The sequence below is a fragment of the Saimiri boliviensis genome, chromosome 12 (genome assembly GCF_048565385.1).
Source record: "Saimiri boliviensis isolate mSaiBol1 chromosome 12, mSaiBol1.pri, whole genome shotgun sequence".
Lineage (NCBI taxonomy): Eukaryota > Metazoa > Chordata > Mammalia > Primates > Cebidae > Saimiri > Saimiri boliviensis.
Window position 1 is genome coordinate 106308578 of NC_133460.1, and position 17538 is coordinate 106326115.

Genomic DNA, 17538 nt, shown 5'->3' on the forward strand with positions numbered 1-17538 from the left:
GGCATGGTGGCTCATGTCTATAAGACCACTTTGGGAGGCTGAGGCGGATGGCTCACTTGAGCTCAGGAGTTTGAGACCAGCCTAGCCAACATGACAAAACCCTCTCTCCATTAAAAATATAAAAATTAGCTGGGCATGGTAGCACACACCTCTAATCCCAGCGACCCGGGAGGCTGAGACACCAGAATTGCCTGAACCCGGGAGCCGGAGGTTGCAGTGAGCTGGGATCACGCCACTACATTCCAGCCTGCGTGACAGAGGGAGACTCTTAAAAAAAAAAAAAAAAGTTCATAGTCTTCTAGTGAAATAGCCATGATTTGGGAACAGTTCTGAATATTTAGTATCTTTGATTTGGGTTCACTTGCATCTGTGCATCCTTCTATCCATCCATCCTTGGATTCACTTGTACATTCATATATTCAGCAACGTTTATTGTTTGTTGTATGCCAGTTAGCAGGGATATGCTATTGCAAGGAGACTAGGGCCTGGCCTCCATTACACGCCTCCTCCTCCCCCCTTCTCCTCCCCCTCCTCCTCCTCCTTCTCCCCCTCCTCCCTCTCCCACGACGGTTGGGAAACGGTCACCAACCGTAGTGATGGCAATCGCGACTGGCATTAGGTGGGCCTGGGAAGGAAACTGATCCGGGAGCGTAGGACAGGGAGGCTACACTGAGAAGTGAAGAGTGGACCTGTGACCCGGTGGGGAGCAGAGGGCGCCAGGCTCCAGGCAGATGCCAGGCTGGGGAACTTCATGAGGGATGAGGCAGGAAAGGGAGGTTGGGGCTACAACTGAGAGCAAAGCGGAGCCACAGTGGGGTGACAGGAGCAGACTTTGATTTCTAAGCTGTTGCTCTGGCCACAGCTGGAAGGACGGAATGAAGGGGCCAGGCAGGATGGGAGGAGGGGCTCCTGCACCTGTTAGCAAGTGCGGGGCAGCAGGAGGCAGGCCACAGGGCTCCATCTTGCTTTGCATCAACAGGTCTTTGAGCCTGGGTCCTGTCTTGAACTTCTTCAGGAAAACGTCCTTGTGTATGCAGCGGGGGCCACCCCTCTACCAGGCTGTTGCGTGGATGAAATGCAATCCTAATGGAAAAGTGCCCAGGCCTGGTGCGGTAGCTCACCCCCTGTAATCCTAAAACTTTAGGAGGCCAAGGCGGACAGATCATCTGAGGTTAGGAGTTCAAGACCAGCCTGGACAATATGGTGAAACCCCGTCTCTACTAAAAATACAAAAATTAGCCCGGCATGGTAGCATGTGCCTGTAGTCCCAGCTACTCAGTGGGTGAGGCAGGAGAATTGCTTGAACTCGGGAGGCAGAGATTGCAGTGAGCTGAGATCATGTCACTGCTCTCCTGCCTGGGTGACAGAACAAGACTTGGTCTCCAAAACAAAAAAAACAAAAACAAAAAAGAAAAGTGCGTGACAGGGTCTGGCCTCAGTCAGTGTTTAGTACATGGCAACTCTCCATCTCTACGGCTTTGCTTTATGGTTTTGCCGGCTCCTGAAAGCCTGGTCGTGCAGGGGCCAAGTTTGTTTTTCCAAAGCTGGCCTCCTTCCTCCCTTTAAGCATTGCACGTGTGTGTGTTTTCAGAACGACACATCTGCATCCCCATCATCTGCTCAGACTTTGGGTGCAGCAGACGACCCCCTCCAGCCCCTGCCCATGCTTCTCCCTTCACTGTGCTGTGGGCGTCTGGTCTGCGATGGAGGCCTCAGTCCCTGGGCCCCACTGACCTCCACACAGAGGCAGTGCCCCCGAAGGCTGAAAGGCTTCCATTCAGGGTGCTGGCCTGTGGGTGCTGAGCAGAGCCTCTATCCCACACATTTCAACTCAATCTTGAAGCACAAAAGGATATTATGTAAGCTTCAATTAAGGCAGAGCCCTCAACAGATCAGTTCTTAGAATTTTCCTGCCCTTAGGCAAATCTGCTCCTGGTGAGCGGCTTTAATCTGGCTTTAAAAATTACTTCTGATGGGTAATCAAAGCGATTGCTGGTGCCCAGCTTATGCTAAATAAACCCATGTCTGGGTTCTGATTTGGGGGAAGTTGTTGTGTGTCCCACACTCCATGGAAAATTTGTTCCTGGTTGCTCTCTGATAAGACCGCACAAGGCTGCAAGATGCCAAGACAGAATTTATCATCTTGTCCCAGATGGTAATGACTTCAGCCAGCCTGAAGGGAAGCCACATACTCTCTCAAGTTGGCAGTTCCTGTCAGAAGCATGGACAAGAAAGTGGCTTTGTTTATTTCCAGCTTGATAAAGCCGACATAAATAGGTGCACTTCATTTCTGAATTACACACCCTTAATCTGATCACATAATAAACTGTTTGACCTCAGTTAATACGTGGGACATCATGAAATGTCAAGTGCTTGTTACAAGGAAAATTGCCAGGTGCAGAATGCTGAGCAGCGAAAAGGAGGAGGAGGAGGAAGAGGGGGAGGAGGGGGAGGGAGAGGAGGGAGAGGAGGAGGGGGAGGATGAGAGGGGAGGGGGAGGATGAGAGGGAGGACGAGGAGGGGGAGAAGGAGGAGTCGTCCTTGGTTGGGGAGACGTCGGGTTTTGTTCTGGACCTGGTGCTTTCCAGAAAGCCAGGCCAAGACACTTTACCCAAACTCTGAGTAGTTTTCCAGATGTCAGCCCGCTCGGGCCAGGGCTCTCTGTGGGCCCATCTGTCCTCCATGACCATCTGTGAATTGGAGGGTTTTACGTAATTTACCCTCTGAGTTTTCTCTTCTTTGTTCTAGTCAGCTCTTCTTTTGGGTCAGAAAATGCAAATCTGGTTGACACAGTAGCCAGCTCTCTTTTGGGTCCTCAGGCACCATTCCCATGTCCTATGTGCAGGAACAGGCATTAGATAAGATGACTGCAGTGGTGATCCTGCGTACCCACCTCCTTCAAGGATGTCAAATGATGCCACATGTACTGCAGAGGTGAGAGGCAGGACAGAGAGGCTGGAGCGGGGCTGGGGGAAGAGGCTCTTGTCTTCCTTGGAAGTTTTTATTCATTCTGCATAGCAGAGTGGGTAAGAAGATTGTGGCCAGGGGAATCAGCTGTCCACGGTGAGATCCATGCTTAGCCTCTGTTCTCCAGGGTTCTCATCTGCAAATGGCAACGGGAGTGCCCCCCTTGCAAAGCTGTTGTTGGAAGAGCTAAATGAGATGATCCACACAAAGCACTGAGGCCTAGTGAATTTCATCTGTCATTATTTTCCCAGCTTTTTATTTCGGAAACTTGAAACCTCAAAAGTGTTGAAAGGATGGGACAGTAAACATCCATCTGTCTATGGTATTAGCATGCTTGGGCTGCCATGAGTGAACGCCACCGCCTGAGTGGCTTCAACAACAGACATGTATTTTCTCATGGTTCTGGAGGCTGGAAGTCCTGGTCAGGGTGCTGGTGGAGTCGGTTTCTGGTGAGGCCTTTCTTCCAGGCCTGCAGAAGACATCTGCTCATGATGTTCTCACAAAGCTTTTCCTTTGTCTGTGTGCATTCCTGGTGTCTCTTCCTCTCCTTTTTTTTTTTTTCTTTTTTCTGACACAGGGTCTCTGTTGCCCAGGCTGGAGGGCAGTGCCATGGTTTCAGCTCACTGCAGCCTCAACCTCTGGAGCTCAATGATCCTCCCACCTCAGCTTCCTGAGTAGCTGGGACTACGGGTGTGCACCACCATGCCCAGCTAACTTTTATATTTCTTTTTAGAGACAGGGTTTCATCATGTTGCCCAGGCTGGTCTGGAACTCCTGAGCTCAGGTCATCTGCCTACCTCGGCCTCCCAAAGTGTTGGGATTACAGGTGTGAGCCATGCACCCGGCCTCTTCCTTTTCTTATAAAGGACACTAGTCCTATCTAATTAGGGCCTCACTACTATTAACGTCACTTAACCCAACTGCCTCCTTAAAGTGCCTGTCTCAAATACAGTCACAATGGGAGTTTGAAGGGGGCACAATTCAGTTCATAGCACATATGTTAAAAACGGAACAAAAACGCCCTTCACCTCACTGTATGCATCCGTGTATGAAGGCATGTGCCCTGCCTGGTGTGGAAAACTGGAATTTTGGTAGTGGACGTTGAGAGTCGAATCTTTCTGCTAGCCACATCCAGAACACTGTGGGTTTATGTGTGTGTGAATATGCGTGCATGTAACAAACAGTTACAAAAAGATTCCATCAATTTTCCTTTGCTATTCCCTGTATAATAACTTTAAAGAAAATGGTAAATGCATTAGAAAAACTGCACTTCTGTGAACTTTGCCTTGAGCAATTTCTCTTGTTACTAGACTATATAGGATCATAACAAGTATATAGATCACAATTATGTAAAAATTAAAAAATTATACCCCCAAACAATTGTGTAGGAAAAATCAGGACATTCACTAGAACTCTGTGGCAACACGTGGCAGTATTTTTTCTTATTTTTTTTTTCTACATTTTTCAAACTTTGTATTGGCCATATATTATTTTTAAAATCGAAAAATGCACAGCATTCAAACTGTGTAGAATTGAGCAACGTAGTCCAAATACAGCATGTAATAAGCCAGTCTATAATAACTAGATCGTTATCTGTAGCGAGTCCAGAATTCGGAGCCAGGTTCCCCCGAGTTCTCTGCATGTTTCAGTTTTCCCCCCACGTTACCCAGACAAGTGTGTTCAAGTTAAGACAAATATGGGCATGAAGGTGATTCAGCTCTCAGAAGTTACACATAGGTCAGGTGCAGAAATTCCACAGCCAAATATAAATGATTTGAGGGTTATGCCTGTGACTGTCCCACCTGTTAAATGTGAAGAATCAAGTTAACTGTTACCAGGAATTGATCTTTATTTCAAAGCCTGGCATTTCCAACTTGTGTTTTTTCCTGAACACCTACGGATCTCCAGGAGTGCTGGGGACCTGCCTATAATATTCTCAGGACTGGTTCAAAACCCCTATGATGATTTATTCTTATTAACAACTTTCTGGCGGCTCACACCTGTAATCCCAGCACTTTGAGAGGCTGAGGTGGGAAGAGTGCTTGAGTTTGAGACCAGCCTGGGCAACATAGCGAGACCCCATCTCTACAGAAAATTAAAAATTAGCTGGGTGTGGTGACGAAAACCTGTGGCCCCAGCTACCCCGGAGGCTGAGGTGGGAGGAGCGCTTAAGCGTAGGAGGTGGAGGCTGCAGTGAGCTAGCAGTGTGCCGCTGTACTTCAGCCTGGGTGACAGAGCAAGACCCTGTCTCACAGACAGACAAACACACACACACACACACAAATGAAACCTTTTTGGGTTTCCTGCATTTTAGACTATTACAAATGAGCTGCCACATTTCCGTCTTCACTGCTGACCAGCATGAGCGTTTGAGACGCCCTGCCCTGGCTTTTGGAGAAAAACAAGGGCATGCGTATTGGTCACGGGAGGGGTGCGGGGCGGGGGGCTCTCGCAGACAGGAATGAGCTGCATGAGGATGGTGTGTCTGTGGTTGGGGCACGGTGGCCTTTTGTGGGGGTGGGTGGGGTGACCTGCCTGCAATGTGGCTCTGTCCTTGGCGTTCCTGAGAACCAGTGAAACATTAAATGTTTTCATCATTGGCAGCGTTGGTCTTGGAGGCTTCTGCACCACTTCTGAGAGTTCTGCCAGCCTGAATCCATGCCTTGTGTCCCCAGAGGAGACTGAGCCAAGGAAGGACCCTCAGGGAGCCAGAGGGCCAGAAGGTTCTTTGCTGCCCAGCCTGCCACTGCCCCAGGAGCGAGAGCACCCCTCGTCCTCCATGCCCTTTGCCGAGTGTCCCCCGGAAGGTTGCTTGGCAAGTCCAGCAGCGGCACCTGAAGATATTCCTCACACTCAGTCCCCCAGGAGGGAACCTGCCCCAAATGCCCCAGGGGACATCATGGCAGCGTTTCCCGCTGAGAGGGACAGCTCTACTCCACACCAAGAGGTTCCCATCATCCCCAGTGCTGGGAAAGAGAGCGAGCCGAAGGAAGAGGGACAGAAGTCCTCCTCCTCCTCCTCCAGTTGCATTGACCAGTCACCTGGAATGTCACCAGTACCTCTCAGAGAGCCAACGAAGGCACCCCCGTGTGGAGAGGGGGACCAGCCCGGTGATTTAGAGTCCCAAGGGAAAGAGGCTGCAGGTGGCTTTCCCCCCGCAGAGTCCAGGCAGGGGGTGGCTTCTGTGAAAGTGACCCCTGATGTCGCTGCTATAGCTGAGCTGGGCACAGAGAGCTCAGCTGTCTTAGAGAAGTCCCTCCTAAAACCAGAGGCCCGGATCCCACCACATCCAACCCTGAAAGCCTCAGACAGAGAAAAATGCCAAGTGGAGGTGCCACCTCAGTATTTAGCAGATGACTTGGAATTCCTCAGGGCCTGCCACCCGCCTAGGAGCAATACAGGGGCTGCCCCAGAAGCAGAAGTGAATGCTGCTTCCCAGGAAAGCTGCCAGCAGCCAGTGGGAGCACATCTGCCACACACAGAGCTGCCCCAGGGCTCATGGAGTCCTGACCTGGTGCCAGGGGCTGGGGGCTCTGGGAAGGAGGCTATGGACACCAGTGATGGCCAGGGTCACCCACAGACAGGGATGCGAGGAACCGAGCCCAGTCAAGTTGTCTGTGTGGCAGCAGGCGGCCAGCCTGGAGGGGGTTTCCTTGTGGGCCTGGAGCCCTCCCTGCTCACTCCAACTGAGGAAGCACATCCAGCTTCAAGACTCGCTTCACTCCCAGCTGCTCAGATTTCTACTGCCATAGAAGGACCCAGATCATTGTCCAGAGACTCCGTTTCCAAGGCTGAGATGCCAGTTTCTGCAGATGTAGCCAAAGAAGAGGTGGCGAATGCAGGGTTGGTGGGACTGGAGAGGCAAGCACCAGGCCTTGGAAGCAAGGGAGAGCGACCAGAAGGGAGCTCTGAAGAGATTCCTTCCGTATCATCCCAGGAGAGGGCAGAGCACTTGAACAGCGAGCAAAGCCATGTGGTCCAACAAGGAGTAGCACCCCCTCCTCTTCCCAATGCACGAAGTGACAGTGGCAGAGGGTCACTGGGGCCATCGGATGGAGACAAGGCCCATGAAGATGCCACAAGCCCGGCTGTGGTGAAAGAAGGAAGCAGATCACCCTGTGACAGCCCTAGAGGAAAGGAAGAAGCCCCAGAGCTGCCTGACAGTGCAGACCCTGGGAACCTGCGAGGAGAGGACTCTTGGGCTTCCAGCAGCATGCATGACCAGGAAGTAGGCAAAGATGAGCTTTCAAAGCCAAGCCGTTATGCAGAGAGCAGAGACCATCCCAGCTCACATTCAGCACAGCCACCCAGGAAGGGGGATGCCAGGCACACAGACGGGCCTCATTCTCAGACGTCAGAGGCCGATGCATCTGGCCCACCACACAAGCTGGGTGAGCAGGACCCCATCCTGCCCCCTGTGCCAGATGGAGCTGGTGAGCCCACTGTTCCTGAAGGAGCCATCTGGGAGGGCTTAGGATTGCAGCCCAAATGTCCTGACACTCTTCAGAGCAGGGAAGGACTGGGGAGAATGGAGCCTCTCCTGACTTTAGAATCAGAGAAATCAGAGTTTCTGCCAACTCCTGTTGTGGAGGTTGGGCCCAAAGCCCCGGAAGGGGAGAACACACTGGAAATAAGGAAGATGGGCAGCTGTGATGGGGCAGGCTCACTGACATCCCCAGGTCAACCCTGTGGGCCGGGGTGTGGTGCACTGAGACAGGAATTTCATGCTGAGATGCCACATCCCCCCAAGGGGGAGAACTTGGCAGCAGACCTGGGGCTCACGACACTCAGCCTAGACCAAGATCAGCAGGAAATCCCGTCCTGCCCGGGGGAAGGCTGGATAAGAGAAGCTGCATCCGAATGGCCCCCACTATCTTCTGAGCAGCATCTCCAGGCATCCCAGGCGGACCCAGAGGCATCCATCTTTGATGTGCTGAAGGAGCAGGCCCAGCCACCGGAAAATGGGAAAGAGACTTATCCAAGCCATCCAGGTTTTAAGGACCAGGGAGCAGATTCTTCCCAAATCCACGAACCTGTGGAACCTCAGGAAGGTATGAACTTGCCCACTCGTGGAGGACAGGAGCAGTCTTTGGGATCAGAACTTCAAAGTGAGTTCTCCAAAGGCAGCCCGTCTGATGCTCCCAGTTCATCTCCTACTGATGCGGTTTGGGAGAGTTCTCCCACAGAAAAGTTGGAATTGTCAGCACCAATGAGACAGAAGTTGCCTGCAGTAGGGGAGAAGCAGCCAGAAGGAGCATGCAGTGACAGTCAGTCCTTGAGGGTCTCGCCTCCAGCGGCAGATGTCTTAAAAGGCTTTCCTCTTGCAGGGAACTTGAGCAGAGAGGAAACTTGCTCTACTGGGCAGGGGCCAAACATGTCTCAACAGGCTCTGGCTGATGCCTTGGAAGAAGGCAGCCAGCGTGAAGAAGCATGTCAGAGGGATGCAGGAGCTTCGGAAGCAGCTGATGGTTGTTCCCTACTCTGGGGCTTGAGTAAGAGGGAGGAGGCAGTTGGAAACACAGCGAAGGCCCCACCTTGTCATCCTGACTCGGTAGCGCTCCTGGATGCAGCTCCCTGCCCGCCAGCCCTGGCGCCTGCCAGCCCCAGAGTCACACCCACCCAGGAGGCCCCAGAGACAGAGGCATGTGATGAAACCCAGGAAGGCAGGCAGCAACCAGTGCCAGCCCCACAGCAGAAAATGGAGTGCCCGGACACTTTGGATGAAGAGGCCCCAAAGCTTCTTGCAAGTTTCCCATCAGCTGGGGAGCAGGGTGGTGAAGCGGGGGCTGCTGAGACTAGTGGGAATACTGATGCAGGAGACCCAGGAAAGCAGCGGGCTCCAGAGGAACCGGGAGAAGCTACTTTAAGTGGTGGCTTCTTTCAGACAGAGCACTGCCTTACCTCCAGGGAGGAAGCTTCTACCTCTGCCCTGCATGAGCCCTATCACGCTGAGCAGCCCACAGCCAGCTGCCAGGATGCCTTGCTGCCAGCCAGAGAGCAGGATGGGATTCCCAGGAGCACCATGGATATCTCTGCACACCAGGCTGTCCCAGACGCAAAGGAGCTCCGGCTGTCTGGGCCACCAGAAGTGGCTGCTCCTGACACCCCTTACCTGCATGTCAACAGTGCTACCCAGAAAGGAACAGGAGACAGCGGAGTGAAAGCCATTTCCTCTGCAGGCCCCAGAGCTCCTGGCGAAAGCCCCTGTCCTGTCAGGGACCCCCTGCTTGCCTTGGAAAATGCTGCCTCCATGGAGCTGTCTGCTGGCTCCCTCACCTCCCTCCTGCAACCAGGAGCTACAGGTGGAGAAATCTCTGCAGTGCAAGCCAACAGCGGCAGCCCCAAAGCCAGAACCACAGAGGGACCTGTGGACTCCATGCCATGCCTGGACAGGATGCCACTTCTGGCCAAGGGCCAGCAGGCAGCAGGGGAGGAGAAAGCAGCAACGGCTTTGGGTGCAGGTGCCAAGGCCAGCGAGGAGGGCATGGCAGCAGGAGAGACAGAGGGCAGCATGGAGAGGATGGGAGCGTTTCCCCAGGACCCGAGGCAGGGCGCATCAGGTGGTGTGGACACAAGCTCTGAGCAAATTGCCACCCTCGCCGGCTTCCCAGACTTTAGGGAGCACATCGCCAAGATCTTCGAGAAGCCTGTGCTCGGAGTCCTGGCTGCACCTGGAGAAAAGGCGGCAGCCGGGAGGAGTGCAGCGGGCAAGGACCTCGCCAGGCCCCGGGGCCCAGAAAAGCTTGTAGATGAGCCTCCAGGAGTGGATGTCACCCCTGTTCCTGCACCTCCTGCTCCACTCCAGGCGGAGAAGAAGCAAGAGTTGGCTGGAAAGGCTGAGGTTTCCCGTCTGGCTCTGCAGGATCCAGCTTCAGACAAGCTTCTGGGTCTAGCAGGGCCGACCTGGGAGCAGAACTTGCCAGGTGCCAGTGCGGGGAAGGAGACGGCAGGTATCTCACCCACACCGAGGGAAGATGAGAGGCCAGAGGGGCCCGGGGTAGCTTGGCCAGGCCTGGAAGGCCAGGCTCACTCACAGCAGGAGACCAGCGGGCAGGAATTAGCTTCAGGTCTTTCTTCACCAGCAGCTACTCAGGAGCTCCCTGCGGAGACAGCCGCTGCCTTCTGGGTGGCCCCCCACAGCCATGGAGAAGAGGCTGTGGCTGAAGACAGAAATCCTCCTGGAAAGCAGCACCAGGAATCATCCGCCCACGACAGTCCACACAGAGAAGATGGTCCTGGGAACTTTGCTCACACAGGGGTTCCAGGGTCCACCTGTGCCCTGCAAGCCCCTTCTCCCCAGAGGGAGGCTTTGAATATGCCTGAGGCCAGCGGTGAGCACTGGACCCCTGACATGCTTCAGGGTGAGAGGAGGCCTGGAGTCACTGCTGGCATCTTAGAAACGGAAAATGCCCCGGGCAACCAGAGCACCCCTGCACCACCAGCTGAAGAAATGGCAGACACTTCCTTGGAGCCCTGCAAGATGTCAGGCGCTGCTGGAGAAGCAGAGGGTGACATCACCCTGAGCACAGCTGAGACACAGGCATGTGTGTCCGGTGACCTGCCTGAAGCAGGTACTACGAGGGCGTTCTCCATCGAGGCTGGTGACTTGGCACTGCCAGGAAGCTGTCAGGACGCAGCCTGCTCTGACAAGGCCCAGGGGATGGAGGGTACAGCTGCCCTTCATGGGGACAGCCCAGCCAGGCCCCGGAAGGCTAAGGAGCAGCCAGGGCCTGAGCGCCCCATTCCTGCTGGGGACGGGAAGGCGTGTGTCTCCTCACCTCTGGAACCTGATGAAATTCACGACTCGAAGCTGCAACATTTGGCTTCAGAACTGCTCCACGCTGACAGGTACTTAAATGAAAAAGATCCCACAGGAATGTGTGATGAGTTTCACAGGTGATTCCCAGCCTGATTTTTAAAAGTCAGTGGCATAGATGGGTAGTTTTCCATATCTAATTGCTAAATGAGCCTGCTTATCCCTTCTGGGTGTCCTGAGGCTCTGAAAAATGAGAACTGTGGAGGCTGGAAGCTGCTGACTGTCTTGTTCCTTTTCTTGTGTCCCTTAATTTGTCTAATTTAAGCCACTGGAAAAGTATGAACTGTTTACTGGCTGGCTGTGCGCTATTACGTGATAGGTTATAGTCAGTCATAAATTTTTCTGGAGTCCAGATACATCTGCTTTTGAATCTGGATTTATTTAGACAGGGGCCCTAAATAATTCAAAAGTATCTCAGACCCATTGATTCCTAAAGCTCTTTTTCCTCCCCTAGAGATTATTATTATTATTATTTTTTTGTAGTAGCCACTGAAAGCTTTAATTGGGAAATCTGCTTTTTCAGTAGGACCCAGGGAGTAATGCCCTACTGTCTCCCTCATGCCATCAATCACTTTCTTTCATTATTCCAGAGAGAGCCCCAGGCCTGGCCCATCCATCTTATCTTTGGTTCCTAAGAAGGATGCTCCAAGAGTCGTGGATAAAGTCACTTCAGATGAGGCCAGAGGTGCAGAAGGAACAGAAAGGTCAGTGAAGGATCTCAGTCTTTAGACGGCCGTGATGCCTTCCTTAGACACAGACACACTGGATGTTTTGTAAAGGAAAGTAGTCCTTATACAGCATGCGTTCTTATATAAGAAAGAAGCGAATGGCCATTGCCATTTTATGTACAGGTACAGTAGCATCTGGGATGACTAAAAGCTCCCTTGTTGGAAAGGGATTGAATGAGTTGCTTTCATAATTGAGTTTATTACCTTAAATTAAAAAGTCAGGCTGGGTTCAGTGGCTCATGCCTGTAATCCCAGTACTTTGGGAGGCCGAGGCAGGAAGATCACTTGAGCCCAGGAGTTTGAGAACAGCCCTGGGCAACATGGCGAAACCCCATCTCTACAAAAAAATACAAAAATTAGTTGGGCACAGTGGCACATGCCTGTAGTCCCAGTTACTTGGGAGGCTGAGGTGGGAGGATCGTTCTCTTGAGCCCAGGAGGTGAAGGTTTGCAGTGACCGTGTTTGTGGCACTGCACTCCACCGTGGGTGACAGTGAGACCCTGTCAAAAAAAGAAAAGAATCTTTATTGAGATACAATTCACATACCGTATAATTCACTCATTTAGAGTGTACAGTTCAGTGGCTTGTAGTATATTCACAGTGTATAATCATGGCTACCGTCAATTTCAGGTTATTGTCATCCCCATAGACAGAAACCCTACAGCCCCTAGATATCATACCCCAGCCCCACTCCTCCTGCATCATCTCTTGGCACCCACTCATCTAGTTCAGGACGTCTTGATGCAAATGGGTTCAGTGCTTATTTAGTCTCTGAAGCAGGAATGGCTCACCGACAGCAGTCACACTCCAGGAGATCTTGAGATTCAAGGAGGACAAATGGCAAATGTCACCGTGAACCACTGACCTTCACACTTGCAGTGTGCCTGCCTGTTCTTTGCTAAATGAAACGCCACCTAGTGTTGTGCAGAAGCTGCCGCTCAAAGTCGCATCCTTTTGGGGACATGGAGATACTGTGCACACACGCAGACTGACTGTGCACAAGCTTTGCCGCCTCCCTAGGCCTTTGGCTGTTCTGGTGCCGTGTGTGCACACACACACACATGCATACACACTTGGGTCAATGAATAGGGTGGAATCAGACTTTAAATTAGTACCTATGTACCCTACCAAACAGCTGCAGGCATTTTATAAATGATCTGATTCATATTTTACACATTCGAAAAGAATGCACGATCACCTGTTTTTTGAGTCTGAACACTTCCACTGACACCCAGCTGCCTCTGCTACCCGGTGGTAGTGACTCGCATCGCTCTGGGCCAGTGTGGATGTGGGCGTGTGCTGCGTAAACAGATGCAAGTTGACACCCGTTTCAGCCGCTGACTGAGAGTACAATTTCCTGTAGCTTTTGCTGTTTTGTATTTGTTACATTCCCAGTTAAGAGGTAGGAGAAATATCAGTCTAGCCTGGAAGAGCCTTCCCCACCCCACAAATGACCAGATCAGTGGCTTCTTTTTCAGAGTCCTCAGACATCTTATCACCTTCTTGGAGTGTGCAGAGCCAGACGTATAATAGTGCAGTAAATATTTCATGACTCATGGTTGTAATTACTTTAAATTTTAAAATTATAATTTCTAAATTAGTATTATAAATTATCATTTTTACAGAATACTTGTGAGGTGTAGAAAAGTAGATAGAGAAAAAGTCACAACCACAATACCTACCAATTATGGTTATTTTGTATTTAGAATATTTTCATTTTAGTGGATTTTGAGTGCCATCAAAACACTCTTTAGTGTTTTCAGTGCTATCGAAAATCTTTAAAAACAAATCTTTTTTAAAAAGTTTATTCATTCATTTATTTGAGACAAGATCTCACTCTGTCACCCAGGCTGGAGTGCAGTGGCATGATTTCTGCTCATTGCAGCCTCGACCTCCCCAGGCTTAGGTGATCCTCCCACTTCAGCCTCCCTAGTAGCTGGGATGACAGGTGAGTGAGTGCCACTAGGCTGAGCTTATTTTTTTGTTTTTATTTTTTTGTAGAGATGGGATTTCACCATGGTGCCCAGTCTAGACTCGAATTCTGGGCTCAAGCAATCTTCCCGCCTCTGTCTCCCAAAGTGCTGGGGTTACAGGTGTGAGCCACCATACCCAGCCTACAAACAGGTTTTAATGGCTGGAGTTGTATGACCGATTGTGGTTTTAACAGCAGTGGAAATTTAGGTTCTGATGGTGTTCCTATTCACTTTGTTCCTGCTGAGACTGTTGTACTCTCTATAGCTGCTGGGTCCAGTAATGTAGCCCCTGGCTATGTGTGGATGGAGATGTGCTATAAATGTAAAATACTCACCCAATGTTGAAAATTTAGTGCCTGGGCATGGTGGCTCACACCTGTAATCCCAGCACTTTGGGAGGCTGAGGTAGACAGATCATGAGGTCTAGAGATTGAGACAATCCTGGCCAACACGGTGAAACCCTGTCTCTACTAAAAATACAAAAATTAGTTGGGCATTGTGGTGTGCACCTGTAGTCTCAGCTACTCGGGAGGCTGAGGCAGGAGAATCACTTGAACCCGGGAGGTAGAGGTTGCAGTGAGCTGAGATTGCACCATTCCACTCTAGCCTGATGACAGAGTGAGACTCTGTCTCAAAAGAAAAAAAAAAAAAAAAAAAAAGAAAATATATCACGAGTCATTTTGCATATAATTAGCAAAATGATAATATTTTGGATCTATTGGGTTTAAATGTATTACTAAAATTAATTTCATTTATTTCTTTTTTCTGTTTTTAATGTGGCTCCCAAAATTTACAAAATGACATATGTGGCTTTTGAATACCTGGCTCACATTCTACTTGGATCATTTGCCTCCAGAAGCTGCTTTTCCCTGGTCTTTGAAGGAAATGGGGTCCTAAAGAGTTGGCCTTCCCTGTGCTTTGGGCCCTTGGGGAGAAGGCTTCCTAACATTGGTTGAGGGTTTCCAGAAGAAATTTGGATTGGACTTTCTCACCCAGCCTGCCAGGTTGAGAATGCTTCTTTCTCTTGCTGGGGAGGCTCTGAACTGCTCATGAACCCATTCACCGTGAGAAAGCCCTACACGTGGACTTGGGTAGGTCCCGGAGGAAGTCCTGCCAGGCCAGGGGCCGCACTTCCTGGGAGGGGCAGGTGTTGCCTTTGAAGGTGAAAGTCAGCAGCGGCCTCGGGGAGGCTGGCTGGTCAGACTTCGGTGGACACTGCCGGGAGCTATGGTGAGGATAAAGTTCAGGAACAGGTTTCTGAATTCACACCCCAGCTCTGCTCCTTACTAATTGCATACATAACCTCAGTTTGTTCATCTGTAGAATGGGGATGACAACAATTGTACCTGCCTTAAAGAATTGCCATGAGGGTTAAATGAGATCCCTGATTCACGCACCAGAACGTGCCTGTTCTGCTGCCCAGTGGGCATTAGATTCCCTATTGTTTTGTGATGGGCATTTCTGGTACGGTGACCTGCATGATTCTGTCTTTCTTCAGTGTAGAGATGGTTTTGGGATCTCAGTCTGTTCTCCAGAGGTTGAAACTCCAACCTGGCTGTCTTTCTTTTCCAGCATGGAATTCTTTCTCTGCTAAAATATTTCCATGGCTGAGGAGAGTGAATTCTTTCATACCCCCTACTGCATAGCCCGGAGTGATCTGCTACAAGTTAAATATTTTGAGATTGTGTTTCACTGTAACACTTTGAGTATCTTTGTGTAGCCTATTTTATTGTATTTCACCATCAAAATACTGTTTCAAATTACCTCTAGAAGAGCAAAGCAAAGCAAAACCAGGTTTTCTATTCTCTAAGCAGTTATCAGGTGACATGCTTCTGTGGATTGAAATTTGAAGATTCTGCCGATTTGAATAGGACTGATACCACGTATCAGATTCAATATCTAAGAAATGTGTCTTTTTCCATTTTGGTGACAGGCTAGTTTTTTTTTTCTCTCTCTTTTTTTTTTTTTTTTTTTTTTTTGAGATGGAGTCTCGCTCTGTCACCAGGCTGGAGTGCAGTGGTGCAGTCTCAGCTCATTACAACCTCCACCTCCTGGGTTCAAGTGATTCTCCTGCCTCTGCCTCCTAAGTAGCTGGGACTACAGGTGCACACCACCACACCCAGGTAATTTTTTAATTTTTTAATAGAGGCAGGGTTTCACCATGTTGGCCAGGATGGTTTTGATCTCTTGACCTCGTGATCCATCTGCCTCAGCTTCCCAAAGTGCTGGGATTACAGGTGTGAGCCACTGCACTTGGCTGACAGGCTAGTTTGATAACCCAGTCTCATACACATGTACATGAAGGTAGCATAAATATGTTTACTGCTTTGTTTTCCATCCTATGAAGTCAAATTGACACTGCTTGTGGATACAGCATGGATATCCCATGGCTTTGCCTATCTCCAGCCACACCGCACACCCATGGGGGTCTGTGTGCCCCCACTCAGAGAAGCAGGTACTCACAATGTTTAGAAATGTATAGAATGAATTGTACAGAGACTGGCTGTACATTTCTGTACATTGTGTGATCCTCCCTGTGGAAGGCCTTGGGACTCAGAGACAGCCTCATGTTAGTTTCAGATTGTTCTGCAGAAGGTGCTTGAATCAATTTCAGCTATGTGCATATATGACTATCTTCCCTGTTCCTGGAAAGTCTAGAATTTGGCGTTTTGGTTACATAGCACTAATGTTCAGATATGTAGTTCTGGATCGATGTTGGATAGCACCAAGCTTGTTGTTGCTGAATATGTGTTTAGAGGGAGTCATTCTCTCTCTGTCTCTCCTTTATTCTTTTTCGATTTAGGGAAATAGTTTGGAAAGGTATTTTCAAGTATTAGTGCATTTTAAGAGAATTAAATTGTTGCCAGATGCTTAGGGTCTTTGTGTAAACCTAGGCTGACTGGGGAAGGGAAGCTGAATTAAAAAGTGGAGGGAGGACAGCTGGCCGCCGGTCAAGGCAGGCCTGGCTGGCCCGAAAGCCTCGCTGGAGCCGCTTGTCTCTCTTCCTCCCACGCCTCCTTCTCACTTGGTCTCTGTTGCTTCCTTCTCTCTCCACTCCCTTCTGAAATTACCAGCTGTGACACCATGTTTTCAAGTTTAAGAATAAGCTTTTAGAGGATGGTTACACCTGTGTAAATTAAGGAAAAGAGAAAACAACATTCAAGCGTAGTTCTCTCAGCAGACAAAGCCAGGACAACAGATCTCACCCCCGATTTTATATGACATAGGAAATCGACACTTGGTAATGTCACTTACAGCATTTCTTCTCAAATGGGAGGCAGTGAAGTTAGACAGATGCATTGAGGTCCCATTGGCTTCTTACTGGCTTCGCTACCTTGGATAAGCTGCTTAACTTTTCAATCCTCAGTTTCTCTCTATGTAAAATGGGAAAGTAACATCTCCCCTTTAGGATTGGAGTTAGGATAAAACTGGAATGTTTCCAAAGCCTCTAGGGTAATAGCTGGTCTATGGTAAGTGTATGCTTACAATGGTAACTACTCATGTAATTTGAAGTGTACTTATTCGAAAGCATCCTGAAAATTAAGCGAAAGGAGGCGATGCCCAAGAGCTCCAAATGAAATGGTAATAGACTGCAGGAATTGGTAGACGCAGGAACTGGATGAATGTCTGTCTCCAGCCCTTCCATATCTCTGAGCCTTGGTTTCTGTCTGTTAAGTAGGGGCTCCAAGAACCCTGCTTGGCCCACAAGGAGCTCATTATGTGAAATGAGATCACAGATCCAAATGTACCTGGGAAACTAAAGCCTCTACAAATTGTGTTATGAACAGCTTCAGTCACTATTAACAATCATATACAAAAGTCAAGGGGCCTTTGAAAATGTAGCCTTTATGTCTCAAGCATCTGTGTTGCATAAGTAAAACAAATTTCCTGAGAGGTGAATCTGTCATTTGGAAAAGCTTCCAGTCTCTTTATTTATTTATTTTTAGAGAGAAGGTCTTATTCTGTCTCCTAGGATGGAGTGCTTTGGTGAGATTATAGCTCACTCTAACCTCAAATTCCTGAGGTCGAGCATCCCTCCGGCCTCTGTGCCTCC

The 17538-nt window shown here is 49.8% G+C and overlaps 1 protein-coding gene across 20 annotated transcripts in view; it reads left to right on the top strand.

Annotated features, from left to right (window-relative positions):
• TACC2 (transforming acidic coiled-coil containing protein 2) overlaps nt 1-17538 on the top strand; it is a 254931-nt gene that overhangs the window by 79735 nt on the left and 157658 nt on the right. For 18 of the 20 annotated variants that reach the window (XM_074383003.1, XM_074383020.1, XM_074383016.1 and 15 more), the window contains 2 exons: nt 5572-10815; nt 11374-11487. The exons of the other annotated variants lie outside the window; for them this stretch is intronic. In XM_074383003.1, coding sequence (XP_074239104.1) covers nt 5572-10815; nt 11374-11487 — 5358 coding nt within the window. The remainder of the gene's footprint in view (nt 1-5571; nt 10816-11373; nt 11488-17538) is intronic. 20 annotated transcript variants of the gene reach the window in all.